The sequence below is a fragment of the Fundulus heteroclitus genome, chromosome 6 (assembly GCF_011125445.2).
Source record: "Fundulus heteroclitus isolate FHET01 chromosome 6, MU-UCD_Fhet_4.1, whole genome shotgun sequence".
Classification (NCBI taxonomy): Eukaryota; Metazoa; Chordata; class Actinopteri; order Cyprinodontiformes; family Fundulidae; genus Fundulus; species Fundulus heteroclitus.
Window position 1 is genome coordinate 2,712,602 of NC_046366.1, and position 17,889 is coordinate 2,730,490.

The window sequence follows — 17,889 nt, forward strand, 5'->3', positions numbered from 1 at the left end:
GTATTAAAAAGTTTTTTAAAAGAAAAAAAGACAAACAAGTTTTTGATTTGTTTTTAAGACACCAATAGAGAATCCAGGGACAGGGACCGTCAGATCGGATGTGAGTCTTGGTCCTGCTAAATAAATTTTGTTTGAAGTGGCAAAACCCACTAAAACCTAAACTTAAAAGACGAGTCAAGTTTTATAGATAGGTCTATAGTATAATAATTTTTTTTGTTTATTTTTATGTTGAAATGAAACCGCAATTGCATTTTATTTATATTTTTGACCCTAGGAACAACACATCAGGGAAGGAATATGCTTCCTTTTGGAGTAGTTTTCATAATTTCCTTTATGAAAAAAACATAGCTATTTTCTGTAAAGAAAAAAAATTAAATCAAAGTTTTTAAGAACCATTGTTGGGGGTCTAAAAATCCATATTCTTATAGGTTGCAGACACCTGCTATACTGCATGAACTGTTTTAATCTCTGTCTGCCTCTTAGTCATTTTCAGCAGAAATGATGCAGCAGATCTGCAGGAATCATCCCGATGGAGCTCGTTGATCAGAGTGCATGGGTGTAAATAACAGTTTAGCTCAAAATGATCTTTAACAGCAAAATGTTGCCATTGCAGTTTGCCCAGGCTGTCTTCACTAACTGCTTGCATGTGTTTTGTTGTTTTTCTGAAAGCGCTGAAATCCAAGCAGTGTACTCACATGGCTCGGGTGGTTTGATGCAGCTGTAAAGACTACAAGTAAAAATCTGTGGAGGTAGAATTGGATAAAAGAATAAAACATGGAAGTAAAGAGGGGATACAAACCAAGAAAAGTATAAATGAACATACTCCAAAGATTTTAATAATTTTCCTTATGGAGGCCACTTTTTAAAATCTTTTTATTATGAAAATACATTTTGAAATGTGCTACAATGTACAGTGAGAACAAAAAACATAAGAAAGTCATCCCAATTACACCAAGAAATAAGCAAAAATAAAAAGAAACTTTCTTTCCTCATACCATGGTGTATATGAAACTTTTTTGGGGGAAGATAATTATTGATAAACGAAATAGCAAAACAAGAACTGACCATAATATCTTTACATAGCTGAGAAGCTAGTAAATTTGAAGGTTTAAAACAGAACAGTCTGGTTTGTAGTTTTATTTATTTTATATGTTCTATAATAGCCTAACATCTGTTTAGATTCATCCATCCATTTTCTAACACGTCCATCCCTTGTGGGGTTGCTGGTGCCTATCTCCAGCTGTCAGTGGGCGAGAGGCGGGGTACACCCTGGACAGGCCAGTCTATGGCAGCCGTTTAGATTCAGATATGCGTTATTCCTCCCCACAGGAAAACTGCTGGCTTACACTGAGGTAAGATTTAAAGCTTTAAAATGAAAAATCAAACACAAAAGAGTCAAAATTGAAATAGGAAAGCAACTATTAATGCACCAGTTTATTTATCAAGTAAATATTAAAAACATATTTTATTCAACTGTGGGTTGTCACAGAGTACATTCTAAAGGGCACAGACTGGAGGGATTTCCTGTGGTGGAATCAGCCTGTTGCTCAATGTGCTACTGTCTGACCAGCATCCTTCTGGAATTAAGCCTTATGCACCTATTTATTGGAACTGCTGTCATACATTACCTTCAGATACCATCAGTATCCATCAGGCCCGTGGATCATACTACTCACAACAAGCGACTGAGTTTTCCACTTGGCGTCATTGCCCTGTCAGACACACTCAGAAACAGCCGAGTCATCAGAAAACCTCTGAAGGTGGCAGCTCTCTGTGCACCTGCTGTAGGCTGTGGGGTCGGGGATGAAGGGAAAGGAGAGTCCCAGTCATTAGTTACATCTGAAGTAAGAAAAAAGACAGCAACAGCTATTCCTATCAATCGGTGAAGTCTTTACATCTGTCTCGCCTTATCCCAAGTCTGCCTCTGATTAGTTGATCAGCCCCTCTCGGCGACTCCTCTCCATCCTTCAGATTGATTCTTACTTAATTCTGAGAGTGATTGATTTATACGCATTAAATGGAATAGAAAGAAGCTTTGTGTCTGGACTGGTAGGTGAACTGCTTCAGGTCCAGATGGAGTCAGACCATTATTTAGAGGTAATTGAGAAAGAGCGTCTATGGTGTCTTCATGATGTGACATTGTTTCTTTGACACATATTCAAGGCATGAAACTGGTTGAGAATTATGTTGAAATATTCCACAGTAGTGCAGGTCACACAGTTTATGGAAAGTGGGACTCAAACTATCTGGGCCTGTGGGTCTGCTGACTTGTCTGGAGTGTCACTGTCTCCAAACACAGTCAACAGTGAAAGAGTTGAGATCAATGCCACCAAAGGGCCCATGAAAAGAGATATGCAGGCAGGATGTTTTTGTTGGAAATGAATCAATGTTCCATAAGTTAGTGACTAACCAACAAGCACAGAATATTACCAAGAAAGATATATACAAACAAGTCAGACACACTCAAAATCTAATTTTCTCACTATATTGAGTTCTACTGTTCTTCAATTATGCATTATGTGTTGTCATTTCTGCTTTAACTTTCTGTTCTCTCTCTTTTCTCTTCATAGTAGGTACACCTGGTCTGGCGTTCTGTTAACTGTGACATCATCCAGAGAAGACGGCTCACCCGCTACTACCATCTAATGTAGAACAGATTACTAGATCAATATGTGCTTCTGTGCTTTTTTGTCTCTCTTGTTGTGTCTCTGCTCTGTCTTCTGTAACCCCAGTCGGTCGAGGCAGATGACCGTTCATACTGAGCCCGGTTCTGCTGGAGGTTTTTCCTTCCCGCTAATGGGTGGTTTTTCTTCCCACTGTCGCTTCATGCTTGCTCAGTATGAGGGATTGCAGCAAAGCCATGTACAATGCAGATGACTCTTCCTGTGGCTCTACGGTTCCCCAGGAGTGAATGCTGCTTGTCGGGACTTTGATGCAATCAACTGGTTTCCTTATATAGGACATTTTTGACCAATCTGTATAATCTGACCCAATCTGTATAATATGATTGAACTTGACTTTGTAAAGTGCCTTGAGATGACATGTTTCATGATTTGGCGCTATATAAATAAAATTGAATTGAATTGAATTGAATTGAAAGTGCTTTATTTGTTCAGTGACTTATCGGCTTTGCTTTGCAAAGCTACATAACAACAAATACATCAATGCTGGCTCCATGTGCAGTTTTCCCTGAGATCAATACATCATTATATGTCTGTCATTTATAGAATTGTTTTACACCTAAAAAATTAGCAAAAGTAAAACTTATGCTTGAATTCCCTTAGAGTGGATGTCTTCATTATTTACAATCACACAACAAAATCAAGTTGCAGTTATTTGTCTCGGACATGAAGCCAAATAAAGTGGAACACCAGGATATTGGCTTTTTCTTTCATCCATACAAATGTAAGTGTGTCAATAATGGTTCAGTTTAGTGTTGCTCCCTGTGACGGCAGTGTTTGTTGTCTTTTAGCTCCTCTTCAGTGTAACCAGCCTCCAGCAAGCTCAGCATTTCCTTTATAACAGCCTGAAGGCCTCTGCCCAGCTCACCGCTGCTGTAGGGTGCTCCTAAGGGAGGCACATGGACAAAGGCGGAGCGACCCTGGCCTTGGTGAAGTGAGGTGTAGTAGGTGTAATCACAAAGATACCTATCAAGTCCAAAACATGGCGGTTAGATGATATGAGGTCAGAGTGGGCTTCTATTTTCTTTTTTTAACCAAGCAGTTAAAATCAAACGAGCCAATGAAACAATTACCAAACGGCTGTTTAGAGGTTTTCACACATATGTAACATGAACCACTTGCCTTCCAGCATCCTTAGACACAGACACAGTTATTCCAATGTTTGACCCGCTGACCCTTTTGCACACCATGTCCATGTCTATGACTGATCTTATTTCGTCGGGTCCGTCCTCCATGCAGCAGCGGGAGGCCGGGCAGAAGCTGCGGTTGTCCAGACGCTGGTAGCCCTGGTTGTGGCCATATTGCTCCAAAGTGACAGAGGTCGCTATCCCAGAAACACCCACATGGACAGCCAGCTGCTCACAGGACAACAATGTTTACATTTAGCTGTTTGTTTATTGGACATCTCATCACCATGATACGGACTAAAGAAGCATGTGCAGCTCTGGTACTGCTGCATCCTACATGCTCTAAGGAGCGTTTCTGCAGGTCCTTCCTCCCAGCTGCTATTAGACTTTATAATCTCTACTGCTCACTACAAACTCAGTAAGTGTTTACAACATGCTAATGGTTGCACGGATTCTTGATCTGATCAAGAATCATTTCTCAGATGCTAATGTCCATTAGCACACTCTTTAGCCTCCCTGGGAGTGTTAGTACAATCATGCATACTGCACAGTTTTTTCACATGGTTCTGTAAGTCAGCTGCTGCCACTTTTATTTTAACGTCAACATAACATTTTTTCCTGAAGATGTCTTATTGCGTTATTTTGCCCCTTTCTGATAAGCTCATGATAAGCTTAACTTAAAAATTAGCTTTTTATTAATTTTATTTAATCTATTGTGTAATTCTACTGTCTCCTGACTCTGTGTTTTTACCACTGTCATGTCTGAATTTTCCCATTGCAGAACAATAAAGGTATTCATTTTCTATTCTATTATACTCTAGCTTGTTGATGGCAACAAAAAGTAACTGATTTATTTCCAACTTACTGAGATTTTATTTTTTTGAACATTACATGGGCTGTTTTTATAACCCTGCATGTATATGTACTGATTTAAGAAAGTCTGCATTACATTCAAACAGGTGCACCCAGTTTTTACTATTGAAAATTACCCTGAAAAGGAATGGTTAAAATCTTCCATTAAAAGCCCACAATAAATACAATGATTCTGGCTGGACCTACATTTTGTTAAATACCTGGGGCTGATGTTCTTTCCACAGAGATGGCAAAATGTTCTGAACAGCCAGATAATCGACAGGTAATTCACACACATGAAGATCTACTTCCTCCCCAAGTCCTAATCGCTCCAGTTCCTGTGAGAACACAAACAAGACATCATAGTTTTACTGCTCTCTGAAAACATCTCTGCCCCACATACCACAGGCCTATACATGAAAAGCTAACTAACTGATTTTTAATAACCCCCCCCCCCCCCCCCCAATATTGCGAAATTGCAAAAGTGGCAGCCATTACAGTGTTAACTTTGAATCATTCAGAGATATTCTCCTGAGCTTTCTGCTTTTCTGAAATACAGTATTTATGAAAGCATTTTCTTTAGCAGTGGGAGTTGTGGTCTAGTGGTTAGAGCTGGGCATTTACGTACTGGAGGGCCAAAGGTTGTTGGTTTGAAACTCAAGTTTGTTACTCAGGGGCCCTGCACAAGACCCTTGACCACAGATTGCTCCCAGTGCGCCGCTCAGTGTTGGCAGCACGCTGCTCCTTAAGGGATGAGTTAAACGTAGACACTGATTTCTTCTCTGTGGGACTACAAAGGCAATTTTTTTTCCTTTGCTGACTGCAATGCTCTGTCTCTAAGTGATTTCTGCATGCACTGTCATGGCCATTTCTCCAGGGACACAAATGTTGTCTTGCAAGTTTTGCAGCCTCCTTGTTTTGCTGTGAGAATTCATAATTTTTTTTATATTATTATTAAGCGTGATCAGTTGTACATGAATTCACAGAAAAAGTTCTGCCCTGAAATAAAGAGACCATCTGGAATGATTCTGTCAATTTAATTTGAGACTTAATGCTATCAAAAAGAGGCAGATGTGTTTGAGTTCATTCTTTTTACCATTTTAACACTTACCTGTATAGAATTGTGTAACCATCAAAATAGCTTCATATGTATAAAAAAAAAAGCTGCTGTTTTGAATATTGCACCTGAACCTACAGTTTTCCCAAACAATCATGTTGTCAGAGCTTGCCAGCTGATGTGTGAATGCATATTCATGCAGTGTAAGATGAGGATATATGGATAATGGTCTTATTTTAAGAAAAGGAGCAAAGAAGCCACTTCTATTCTTGAAAAACCTCAAAGAGACTAGAATGATAATGATGGATGACCGAAGAACACTGGTTACTAAACATTTGTGTGACTGCCAGAACATTTGTCTGTGAATTTGCCCAAAAAACTGCTTTTAAATGTATAAAAGATTCATAACTACGCCATACAGACAAATGCCCACATGCAAGCAGGAGCAAACAAAAAGTCAGAAAAGAAATGAGAAGGAAGTTTAAACATGGTTTTTAAATGATCATCGGAAGTTACCTGGTAAAATAAGCTTTTTGTTTACCAGACCTCCATGTTTAACGTAATTTATTCACTACACGTTGTCACTTCAGGGGTGAATAAAATGTGATTGAATCCAGTTAAGCTGGGTGTACATATATGTCATCATGTCTGTTCAATAAACACAACCTAATGACTGCTTACCTGTACCGCCACCCAGCTTGAGTTTACAGCATGGCTACCGAAGGGCTCAAATCCTGCAGTAAAGAAAGGAGAACCGTCAGTCACAGCAGCAAGAACATCAGGAACATACAGGAGGTACTGGGCCCATCCGTGCAGACGTGGGAGAGAGAGGGAGGTGTAAATAGTCCTGGCAGAGTCTAAAGTTTACATCAAGTTAAGCATTAATTGTAGCAGGGGCACACGGCAGCTCATTTCCTTCTCATAGTTTCATGTTTAAGACAGAAAACAGCAGCAAAATAATGTTTATGCATAATTAAAAGCTTTGCTATCATGTGATTATGTTGCCCTGACAACAGTTAAATCATTTATACCAAAGCTTTCACAAGCATGTTAATTCCACAGCATAGAGAAATGAAACGCACAGATCTGGACACATTTGACTGTGTTGCAGCTGTAAAGCAAGCGGAACATCTCACCTGTCACCACTACTTTTTTCTTATTGGCCATTATCCTCGTATGTTTTGAGGAGAACTGAATAACAAAGAGCCCAACCAGGAATCAGAGGACCGTTTATGCTAGCTGCTGTCTTCTTCTTGCTCTCTGTGAAAAGGAAATAATGCTAGCCCCAAGCTGGGCTGGCGTAACAGTGGTGTTTACAATCTGACAAACAGTAGAAACAGGCGAGAGCAGTGACGAGAGGAGGCGCTGCGCTGTCTGTAGAAAACAGAATGTCCGCAGCAAAAGCAACCTGACGCAACGCCAGCCTCACAACAAAGGTTCCGCCTCGCCAACACAGGTCCCCTGGCCCGCTACACCCAGGAAAGCACTGAATGGTGGCTGAACAACATGTAAACATTTAAATAAAATGTTTCTACATATTAAAAACATTTAGAAAACATAAAAACGTATACAAATAACTAAAAACAACGTGGTAACATGTTTAGGCGCACCACAATAGCACACTAAATATGAGCAGACTGCTCTACCTTCTGGTGACTGGGAATAGTCTGCAGTTCATTCAATAAATCAAAAATAACTGAACACAGTGGGAGATAAAGGAGGTGGGAATTAAACAAGTTTTATATTTCAATTATTTTGAGACAATTCACTCTGACCAAAGACAGCAAAGTAAAAATAGTAGCTTTAAATGAAGGTGAGGTTATTTGTACAGCACCAATCATCATCAAGGTAACTCAACGAGTAAAGTCAGGAATATAAAGAAACAATTTGAAATATAAACACTACTTAATACTTAATACTTAAAGAATAAAAAAACACGCTTAAACAGTAATATTTTCTGTCCTAGGAGCTTCTGCACATCTCGGGTTTCAGAGCTGAGGAGCATAGAAACTAAATGTTGCCTCAACTTGTTTAATTCTAATCCTGGCAACAATAACTGAACGGATCTGATCCTAACAAAGACTCATCAGGTCTCAGATATGTTTACTCATTGTTGAAGATTTAATAGCTGACAATATCTGCGAAGTGTCTTTACTATAAGTCGTAAACCAATGAGGGTCTTATGAACAAATAACAAATGTTAAATGTTTTACAGTAGGGGCGAGTGCAGTAGATGCTTTTTAATGCCTTCCTCTTCACATTTAAACTATTCAGTTGTGGTCTATATAAAGTGGAACTGCAATGTTTTGGTCTGAATTCCTCGTTATTGTTGCCCTGCAGCTCCTCTTTTACCCTTGGTTGGAGGTACATCTGAGAACAACTCATTTTGGTGCTGTTTCTTTAAATTTAAAGGAGGCACTTCACACCCTGGCACCTCCAGGTTGCAGTGTACTACATGGGTTAGGCGTGCTCTGATGGTGCAGGGGAAGTGAGCACGACCCATTTACGGAGGCCTTAGTCCTTGACGCGGCTGACCCGGGTTCGATTCCAGCTTGTGGTCCTTTAATGCATGTCTACCCCTCTCTCAAAACCCCATTCCTGTCAGCCTGCTTTGTAAGCTGACAGAAGTCACTAGTGCTGCAAAAAAACCCAGAAAAACAATATATAAAGGGATGGATGGGTTCAGGTATGATAATATTTGGCAGGGTGTGGAGGGAGGGGTTGGTTGTGGATGGATGGGATGGGCGTGCAGAAGGGAGGGAGGGAGGGGTAAGAGCAGATATGTGTGGGTATTGGAGGCTGGATATATTCTAATATTTGTTTTAACAACGGAGAATAAGAATATTGTAAGAGGCGAGCAGCTGGGCGTTTGAAATGCTGACACAAAAAGATTGATCGGCCAGGCAGGATCTAAACCAGTCTAGAGCATTCTGCTGAATACCTACTAAATGATTATAGGTACCAGGTACCAGAAAAGGTACCAGAATCACATGGCAACAAAATATCATTAACAACTCTTAGTAATGCTGATTCTGTACTATGACAAACTTTGGAACCAGACTGAAAGGTTTCAAGAATGTACATTTTCATCCAACAAACATTGTAATTGACAGAAAACAATCTTCTCTAAAAAATTTTAAACAAATGGCAGCTTAGAAATAGGTCTAAGTGTAATGCACTGTGGTCATGTGGTGGCAAAAAAATATAAAGCTATATGTCTTCAGCAAAAATATGGTAATAGATGTTTCAGTACTGCCCAAGAACGCAGTCTTGATGAGCATCACGTGACCTTTTGCAAGTCAGATTTATAACTGCAAATGACATACAGTCCCTGGTCTGCCAAGTCGCATCTAAACCAATTAAGCACCCTAACAGACAATCCCAGGTAGTCTATCTATCAGTTTGTTGTGATAAACTGTTTAAAAAGCACCACTGAGATCCAGTAAAACCACCATAGACGTTATGTCATTTCAAATGTTTAACCCTACAGTCTAGGTCCTGTTGTGTTGTCAAAAATCTGACTATTTCAATTCAATTCAATTCAATTTTATTTATATAGCACCAATTCATGAAACATGTCATCCCGAGGCACTTTACAAAGTCAAAATCAATAATATTATACAGATTGGTAAAAAATGTCCTATATAAGGGAACCAGTTGATTGCATCAAAGTCCCGACAAGCAGCATTCACTCCTGGAGAAGCGTAGAGCCACAGGAAGAGTCATCTGCATTGTATATGGCTTTGCTGCAATCCCTCATACTGAGCAAGCATGAAGCGACAGTGGGAAGAAAAACCACCCATTAGCGGGAAGGAAAAACCTCCATCAGAACCGGGCTCAGTATGAACGGTCATCTGCTTCGACCCACTGGGGGTTACAGAAGACAGAGCAGAGACACAACAAGAGAGACAAAAAAGCACAGAAGCACACATTGATCCAGTAATCTGTTCTACATTAGATGGTAGTAGCGGGTGAGCTGTCTTCTCTGGATGATGTCACAGTTAACAGAACGCCAGACCAGGTGTGCCTAATATGAAAAAAGAGAGAGAGAGCAAAAAGTTAAAAGCTGAAATGACAGCAGTCATTTCAATGTAATGCAATGGAGAACTGGAGAAGAGTAGAAATCAGTAGAGTGAGAAAAAAAGGCCCTGATATCCCCCAGTAGCCTAAGCCTATAGCAGTAAAACTATACAGATAGCTCAGGGTAACATAAGCCACTCTAGTTATAAGCTTTGTCAAATAGGAAAGTTTTAAGATTAGTCTTAAAAGTAGATAGGGTGTCTGCCTCACGGACCAAAACTGGGAGTTGGTTCCACAGGAGAGGAGCCTGATAGCTAAAGGATCTGCCTCCCATTCTACTTTTAGAGACTCTAGGAACCACCAGCAGACCTGCAGTCTGAGAGCGAAGTGCTCTGTTAGGAACATACGGGGTAATCAGAGCTCTGATATATGATGGAGCTTGATTATTAAGGGCTTTATACGTTAGAAGAAGAGTTTTAAATTCTATTCTTGATTTAACAGGAAGCCAATGAAGGGAAGCTAAAATTGGAGAAATATGATCCCTCTTGTTGATTTTCATCAGAACTCTTGCTGCAGCATTTTGGATCAGCTGAAGGCTTTGAACTGCATTTTGTGGACTTCCTGATAGTAAAGAATTACAATAGTCCAGCCTTGAAGTAACAAATGCATGGACCAGTTTTTCAGCATCACTCCTGGACAGAATGTTTCTAATTTTGGCGATATTCCTGAGGTGAAAAAAGGAAACTCTGGAAACCTGTTTAATATGGGATTTAAATGACATGTCTTGGTCGAAAACAACACCAAGATTTTTTGCTTTATTACCAGAGGCCAAGTTAATGCCATCCAGATTAAGTGATTGATTAAGAAGTTTATTTTTTGTGGACTCTGGTCCAAAGATTACATCTTCTGTCTTGTCAGAATTTAGGTGCAGGAAATTTAAAGTCATCCAGCTTTTGACATCATCAAGACATGACTGCAGTCGAAGTAACTGATTGGATTCATCAGGATTTATGGATAAATATAGCTGACTAGACTGGAAAGTATTGAAGGTATTGCATTTTATCAAAAATGAGGACATTTGTTGATAAACTGCCTTTTTCTTGATATTTTCCGAAACAGTTTGAAAGGTTAGATATAGCGCATTAATTATGCTTTATTGTGACATCTAGATTAGGGTTCTTTAAGAGGTTTGATAACTGTGGTTGACAGGCCAATGTGGAAAAGGACCACAGTAAAGAGCAAAAAAATGCAACATTTGCAATATTTCAGGTGCAACAGATCTAACAAGATAAAAAAAAATGTTGATATCCTATTAGCATTTAATGGAAAAATCTCATGGGTCTACAGATATATTAGTACTAAACAAACTTTCTGCGAACATGATGTTGTCATGGCAACCCACAAGCGAACATGTAAAACCATGACAGCTGTTCCCGGTGAGCTATTGAGTTGTTTCACTGTGTGCACTAAAAGGGCGTCGATATAACCGAGGGCGTTACTCCACATGCACAGCTAGCGAGTTTCTCTGTCTTGACAGGGAGAGTTAAAATCTAAGGACAGATCTCTAGCTGAGAACAGGAAACATTATTTACAAGCTCAGACACAGGTAACTAACTGAGTGTAAAGGACACCTATTCTTTGCACGTTGCTGTTATGAAATCACAGGTAACCTAATATAATCTCAGAGGAATAGCTCACCTTGTATTCTCTGAGCACATGGAGGTCCACACCCTTGGGCTGCAAAATGACTCACACATTCTAGACACGTGTTACAGGCACTGGGAAAAATACAGAAATATACTCTGCATGGAACTTCTGAGAATCAATCATGCTAACCATGATTAGACTGCAGGGTGGATTCGCTCTCTGCATCACACATCTCAGACACCCACCACAGCTCCACTGGCCGCTTATTTGAACCTGCAAAAAAGCCGCTACCGGCCCCTCCTGGGTTTGCCTCAACCCATTCACCTCCCCGAGTCTATCTTTACTGCGTCACTAATGGTGTCACTGCTTCCATGGAAACTAATGATGCCCTCTCTACTCCTTGGTGCTGATGTAGACAGTCTGCTGACGTCTTCACCGTGTATGGATGGAATAATAATGTTCTCCTGCAGTTTCCACTGGAGTCAGACCCGTCCTGGTTAACATTGAGTCTTTTCATTTTGTCTGGTCTTGACAACATTTTAAAAATCGAATAAACTCAATAACTATTGCTTAATGTGTGTGCCGAGTGACAAATTTAAACTAGAATGGTGCTGGTTAATGGTATCAAGGATTTAAGCTTTGTTTCCATTTCTGCTGTTTAAAATCCTTTTAATGAGATGGAGTGATGCAGTTTTCTCTGACTGGAGCATAGAGTAAATCAGCATTGCCCCTCCCACACATGTTGCTGTAAATTGATGATCAACTAGCCAAAAGAAGGCCCTACACTCGTCCATTGCTTACAATAGAGACAAGTTCAGCTGTGCAGTAATATTCCTGGCTGCAAAAAGCACAAATCACCAAGGTGTGGAAACTAAAGGAGGGCTACACATCAAATGGAGAAACTTTAGCAGCTGTGTATTTTATTTTATTTTGCTTGGTTCTATGCATTAAAACTAAGATACACATTAACAAATGGTTAGATTGTTATAGTTACATTAATTGATATATTATATGATTTTAGCAAACAATAAATAATTACTGTTTTTTCTGTTTTAAATGAGAAAAACAAATTGTGGTATTGTGGTAACACCCATAGGTGTTTGGGTTTTCATTTGGTTTGTCTTCTGATAATTTCTGGTTTTATTATTGTCTTTTTCCCCTTTCTGATCTGTAGATCCTTGTGTGTCTAGTTCAGCTCCATCTGTGTTCACTGTGTTCCTTGGTCCCCACCCCTGGTTCCCACCCTAGTACTCTCAGCTATTTAGTATTGTCCTGATTAGGCTCACCAGGTTTACACGTCACTGATCACACCTCCTCTGTATTTAAGCTCCCTGGTTTTCATTGTTTGTATGCTGGATTCTTCTGTTACGCTGCCCTTGTGCCATGTCCTGCTCACCTTAGTTGTGTCCTCCCAGTAAGTTTGCTAAGTTATCTTATTAAATTATGTTTCAACTTAACATGTGGCTCCCAAACTCCTGACTGCAATTTGGTCCAGCTTCAACTTCATGATATATTTTTCCTTAAGGTGGGAATCTCATACCCGCCCATCCCATAATTGAACCCCTTTTAGAACCATTATTGTTGCTAACTATTGTTAGCAACAATAAAAGGGTAATAATGACCTTATGTGTGATCTTAAGAGTCTATTATTGATGTTAGACCTTAAGATACTCCACTGTGTTTTTAAAACATTCCTTTATTTCAGTGACGTATGTTGGCTTTTGTTTTATGCACAGCTTTCATAAGCCTGGTTCACAGCCTTTCAGTCAAGTCAAGGTCCAGACTTTGACCGAGCCTTTGAAACATTTAGATGCTTTTCTTTTTCAGCTTCATTCTTAGAGATGGACTCACCTGTTTTTGTGCAGCACTAAAACTCAGTTTAAGCCAAGCTTAACTGTTTAAGCCAAGTTTAATGCTCAGAATGATGAATACACACTTGACTCCACACTCTTTTTGGTTTACAGAATAGTTCATTGTCAATTCAACAGATGCAAGGTTACCAGGTCCTGTAGTGACAAAACCAGCTGAAATGAGTAGCTTTCCCCCTACCTTGCTTCCCAGTTCGTATGTGGTTTTGTGTTAAATTGCCTTGCCAAAGCATCAACACCTCTTGACTTCTTTCATATTTTGCCAACTACAATCTTCAAACTTCAGACCAGCACAAAGTGGAAGGCCATATGGTTTTGAAGCCGTCTAATTGTTAGAGTTCATGTCTATATATAAGCTCAGTAAAATTTGAATCTTTTTTTAAAAGATCTCAGATGACACCAAAAAAACTTTAACGACCAAACACAAAAAATCTATGGAGGACAACTTGCTCTGAAAACACCATCTCGGTTATTGAAGAGTAGCAAGATGAAAACTGTTGTTGAAAAAATGTTGTTTGCAGCTTGCCACAAGTCATGTAGGGGACTCCTCTGATCAGATGGGAAAATAAATGTGTTTTTGGCCAACATGCAAGATGCTTTGTGTGAAGAACACATGAAAATCACTTTAAACATGCACTCCACACAGTGAAATATGGTGCTGGCAGCATAATCCAGTCCAATCAAAAATATGTGGCAGTATTTGAAAATTGAGGTTCACAGACACTCCCCAACCAATCTGACAGAGTTTGGTTTATTTTGCAAAGATGGGGTAAATATTTCCCTCTGTAGATGTGCAAACGTTGTTGAGACATAAGGAACTTCTGGCTGTAACAGCAATAAGTCATTGCTACAAAGTATTAATTCAGGTGGCATGAATACAAATGCACGCCACACTTAACAGACTTCTATTTGTAAAAAAAATACGTTTTCCTTCTACTTACCAGTTATGCAACACTTTGTGTTGGTCTGTCAGATGATAGCCTCATAAAATACAATGAAGTGTGTGGTTGTACCATGACAAAATGTGGAAAGAGGGGTTTATATCTTGGGTGTATATTAAAGGAGGGGTGTATATTTAGAGGGTAATGTATGCAATTACTGTATGTTGACCTACTGAATATTTATTTAAAGAAAATTCTTCGAAAACTTTAGGGAATCATTTCCATACCAGGTCATTTTTTATCGAGGTGTTCCCTGTCAGTCCTCTCCGACGAATTATATGTGTTATTATTATCTTGATTATCTTGATTTTTTGGAAAAGGCAACATTTGCTTCTCAAAATCAACCCCATAGCCACTTACTTACCGTAATTTCCTATTCTAATGGTTGTAGTTTTCATTGTTTATGTCCTATTGTATTTAACTAAAGGCTGTCTTTTGAGTTGGAGCAGATTTATATTTTAAATTAATGTCAGGGGTAATTTTTTTCAAAGACGCATCAAACATCTTCTTAAATTGCAAAACAATTATGAAACAAAAATAGCGCCTTAGCTCAGAATATCCACCAGACGCAAGCCATGAAAACCAAGAAAACACTGGGTGTTTGTGGCACATGGCAGTGCAGTAGCCTTTCCACTGACTGTCTGACGAGCTTTCCTCGTCAGACACTCAAAGTTTCCTTCCCCTTTTAACTTCATGCCAACTTTAAGTTTTAGAAACTCCTCCTTTCTTTTCTCTTTTTGGGCTCATTTGTATAAATGCTGAATTTCAGCACTCAGTGTATCCTGAAGGAGCAACAAGAAAGGAGTTGTAAGCTAAGTCTGGCACATTAAGTCCTGCTTTCTTTATTTTATAAAACACACTGAAACCAAATGAGTGGCTAAATAATAATGTTGGAATGGGCGTGCTCTTTTCTGTTCTGTTCTACTGCGTCTTAAGTTAGGTTAAAGGAACATTTTGGAGCCGTTCCCTTGTTCTTTCTTTCCTAGGCCTTTGCCTCTTACACCTTCCCCACCCAGTTCTCTTCTGGCCACCCTGCGTTTTTTTATGATATGACATCAAACCACAATGCATTGCACTGTTTGTAGTTTACCCAAGGTCTCCATGGCAATAAAAACCGGCTCGGCCCCTTATTCAAATTGAACCGGAAACCAAGATCATTTTGGGCCAATCTCTGCGCTCTGGAGTGACATAATGGAATTTTTGGGGGTAGAACGCAAGCGAGGTCTGGCGCTGCGCATAACAGACGTGCCATCGGGAAAAGACAATGTCATAGGCGCGCAGAAGAGACACAGCAGAACCCCCTAGGCGCAACACCTGAAGTTCTGGGCTGACTGAGACTGCGCACACGGAGCACCCGGAGGAACTGTCAGGGGCGTCTTTTTCCTCCTGTTTGGATGAAGCGACCCACAGCCCCTCATGTGAGGGTGTAGAATGGAAACGACCCTTTACCCGGTGAACAGCATCAAGAGCACGATGATGAAGAAGGAGATCAGCCTGAGCCAGGAGGACCAGAACTCAGAGCTGAAACCGAACTCTCTCCGGGACACGGGCGGAATTATAAACTCGCAGGATTTAGGACTCCTAAAACTAGCCTCTCCGGACCTCGAGCGCCTGATTATCCAGTCTCACCCCAACTCCCAGTTCATGTTTCCGAAGTCGGCAATCGAGGAGCAGGAATTTGCGGAAGGCTTCGTCAAGGCGCTTGAGGACCTTCACAAGCAGAACCAGCTGAGCGACGCGGGCTGCGTCTCCGTGGACAGACTGGAGCTCCTCGGACCCCCCAGCAGCGCCGGATCCGCCGCGCTCCAGGCACCGGACCTCCCCGTCTACACCACCCTGAACGGCTATGCCGCGGCTCCGCTGGGCGCCACCGCCATCAACTACTCCACGGACACCCTTCCCTTCCCGCCGCCGACCAGCGCGCAGCAGCAAGCGGCGGCGCTGGCGCGGCTCCAGCAGTCCGCCAGCGCGCTGAAGGACGAACCACAGACGGTGCCGGACATGCAGAGCTGCGGGGACAGCCCTCCGCTGTCCCCCATCGACATGGACAACCAGGAGCGCATCAAGGCGGAGCGGAAAAAGCTGCGGAACAGGATAGCCGCCTCAAAGTGTCGCAAGAGGAAGCTGGAGAGGATCTTTAGGCTGGAGGAGAAGGTCAAAACCCTGAAGACGCAGAACACCGAGCTTGCCTCCACAGCCAGCGTGCTGAGGGAGCAAGTGGCCCAGCTCAAGCAGAAGGTGCTGAGCCATGTCAGCAGCGGATGCCAGCTTCTACCCAACCAGGTCCAGGCCTACTGAGGTTCTCCGGCAGGATACTAACCGGATCGTCCTGTCCTGTCATATAACCAACAATAAATCTTCTGTAATTACGATCTTACCAGAGACTGGAGGCGAGGCCGTTTTATTGCGCATGCGCGCTGATCTCGACAAAGCAAACTTGCGCAGCGACGCTCTGACGTGAGCCATCACCTGGAATTGAAACAGGTTTGGATCACAGACTGTCCGGATTCAGCCGGAGCTGACGTTGGTCTTGGATAAAGCCATGTAGCAGGCCTGTATCTAAAAATGGCCTTTAAAAGTGTAGAAGCTGGACAATCTCAAGCAGAGAGCAAACAGAGCCCAGGGTCTCACCAAGTGCTGTCATCTACAATGTAATATACTATCTTACTTGTTTACAAACACTTAGTAATGATAACTATATTTTATTTACTGAAACATATAGTCTTATTCCCACTTTCTTTATTTGGTAAAAAAAAAAAAAAAAGCCCTATCATGTGTCTTGTTGAATATGTTAACAGTAGCCATTGTATTCGTCACTGTTGGGACTGCTGCTCAGCTCTTCAGTCGCCATACTTTTATGACTGTATGAATGTGTATGAACTGAGAAAGCCTGTCTTCATGTGTTGGACTAGTGTCCTTCTGACATCTATTAAATTCACTACATTATTTAACCTCCAGCGTCCTGTGAGTCAGTAAGAGAAGAGTTGGTTTGATTGTAGTTAGCATCACTTCTGGAGCGGAGGAGTGGCTGACCCAAACCATACCATACGCTGCAAACAGAACAACGTTAACACTGAGGGAGTTCCAGAGATTTTAAGTACGGTATTGTGTATTGTGCACATTGTGTTCTATGTGCAAACACAATTTGCCATATGTCTCACCAGAATCCTCCAAAACTTTGTAGGTTATGGTCTGAAACAACTAACCAGGAAGATTTGAGCCACAATTCCAGGCATCATGTTTGGCACAGAGACGATACTGGGCAGAACTCACAGAACAACATATCCACAGAAAAACATGGTGGTGGTGGCATCAGGGTCTGGGCTTACTCTTCATCCAAGTGAACAGAGATTCTCTTTAAGGTGCAAGAAATGAATAGTTCCAAATATAAATCACCTTAGACTCAAACCCATCAGGTGTTTGCCAATATGTCTCTCTGTCTATATCGCTCTCTCTCGCTCGCTCTGTACACACACACACACACACACACACACACACACACACACACACACACACACACACATATACACACACACACACACACACATATATATATATGTATACACAGTATATATATGTGTGTTCATTAGACAAAACCTTCAGTTTTGGGGATGGGTAACCATGTCATGGAATTTTATCCAAAAGAAAATCCAAAAGAAAATCTGTGCAATGACCTGAAGAGGGCTATGGAAGGAT

General features: G+C 40.9%; 2 protein-coding genes across 2 annotated transcripts; one reads left to right on the plus strand and one right to left on the minus strand.

Moving 5' to 3' along the window:
- Positions 1-3,097: 3,097 nt before the first annotated feature.
- LOC105933883 (pyroglutamyl-peptidase 1) lies at positions 3,098-7,116 on the minus strand. Its single transcript, XM_012873628.3, has 5 exons — positions 6,854-7,116; positions 6,399-6,451; positions 4,882-4,998; positions 3,804-4,036; positions 3,098-3,647 (listed from the first exon to the last, which is right to left on the minus strand). The coding sequence occupies exons 1-5, from the start codon at positions 6,882-6,884 to the stop codon at positions 3,431-3,433; spliced, it is 651 nt and encodes a 216-aa protein (XP_012729082.2). The 5' UTR covers positions 6,885-7,116; the 3' UTR covers positions 3,098-3,430.
- Positions 7,117-14,757: 7,641 nt separating this feature from the next.
- Positions 14,758-17,144, plus strand: LOC105933882 (transcription factor jun-D). Its single transcript, XM_012873627.3, has one exon. The coding sequence runs from the start codon at positions 15,625-15,627 to the stop codon at positions 16,489-16,491; it is 867 nt and encodes a 288-aa protein (XP_012729081.1). The 5' UTR covers positions 14,758-15,624; the 3' UTR covers positions 16,492-17,144.
- The last annotated feature ends 745 nt before the right edge of the window (positions 17,145-17,889 follow it).

Coding starts and splice junctions, on each gene's coding strand:
- LOC105933883 (XM_012873628.3), bottom strand. CDS start 6,884: ATGGCCAATAAGAAAAAAGTAGTGGTGACAG. Junction 6,452..6,853: donor GAAAAAAGTAGTGGTGACAG/GTGAGATGTTCC, acceptor TCTTTACTGCAG/GATTTGAGCCCTTCGGTAGC. Junction 3,648..3,803: donor GTGTCTAAGGATGCTGGAAG/GCAAGTGGTTCA, acceptor TGGACTTGATAG/GTATCTTTGTGATTACACCT.
- LOC105933882 (XM_012873627.3), top strand. CDS start 15,625: ATGGAAACGACCCTTTACCCGGTGAACAGCATCAAGAGCACGATGATG.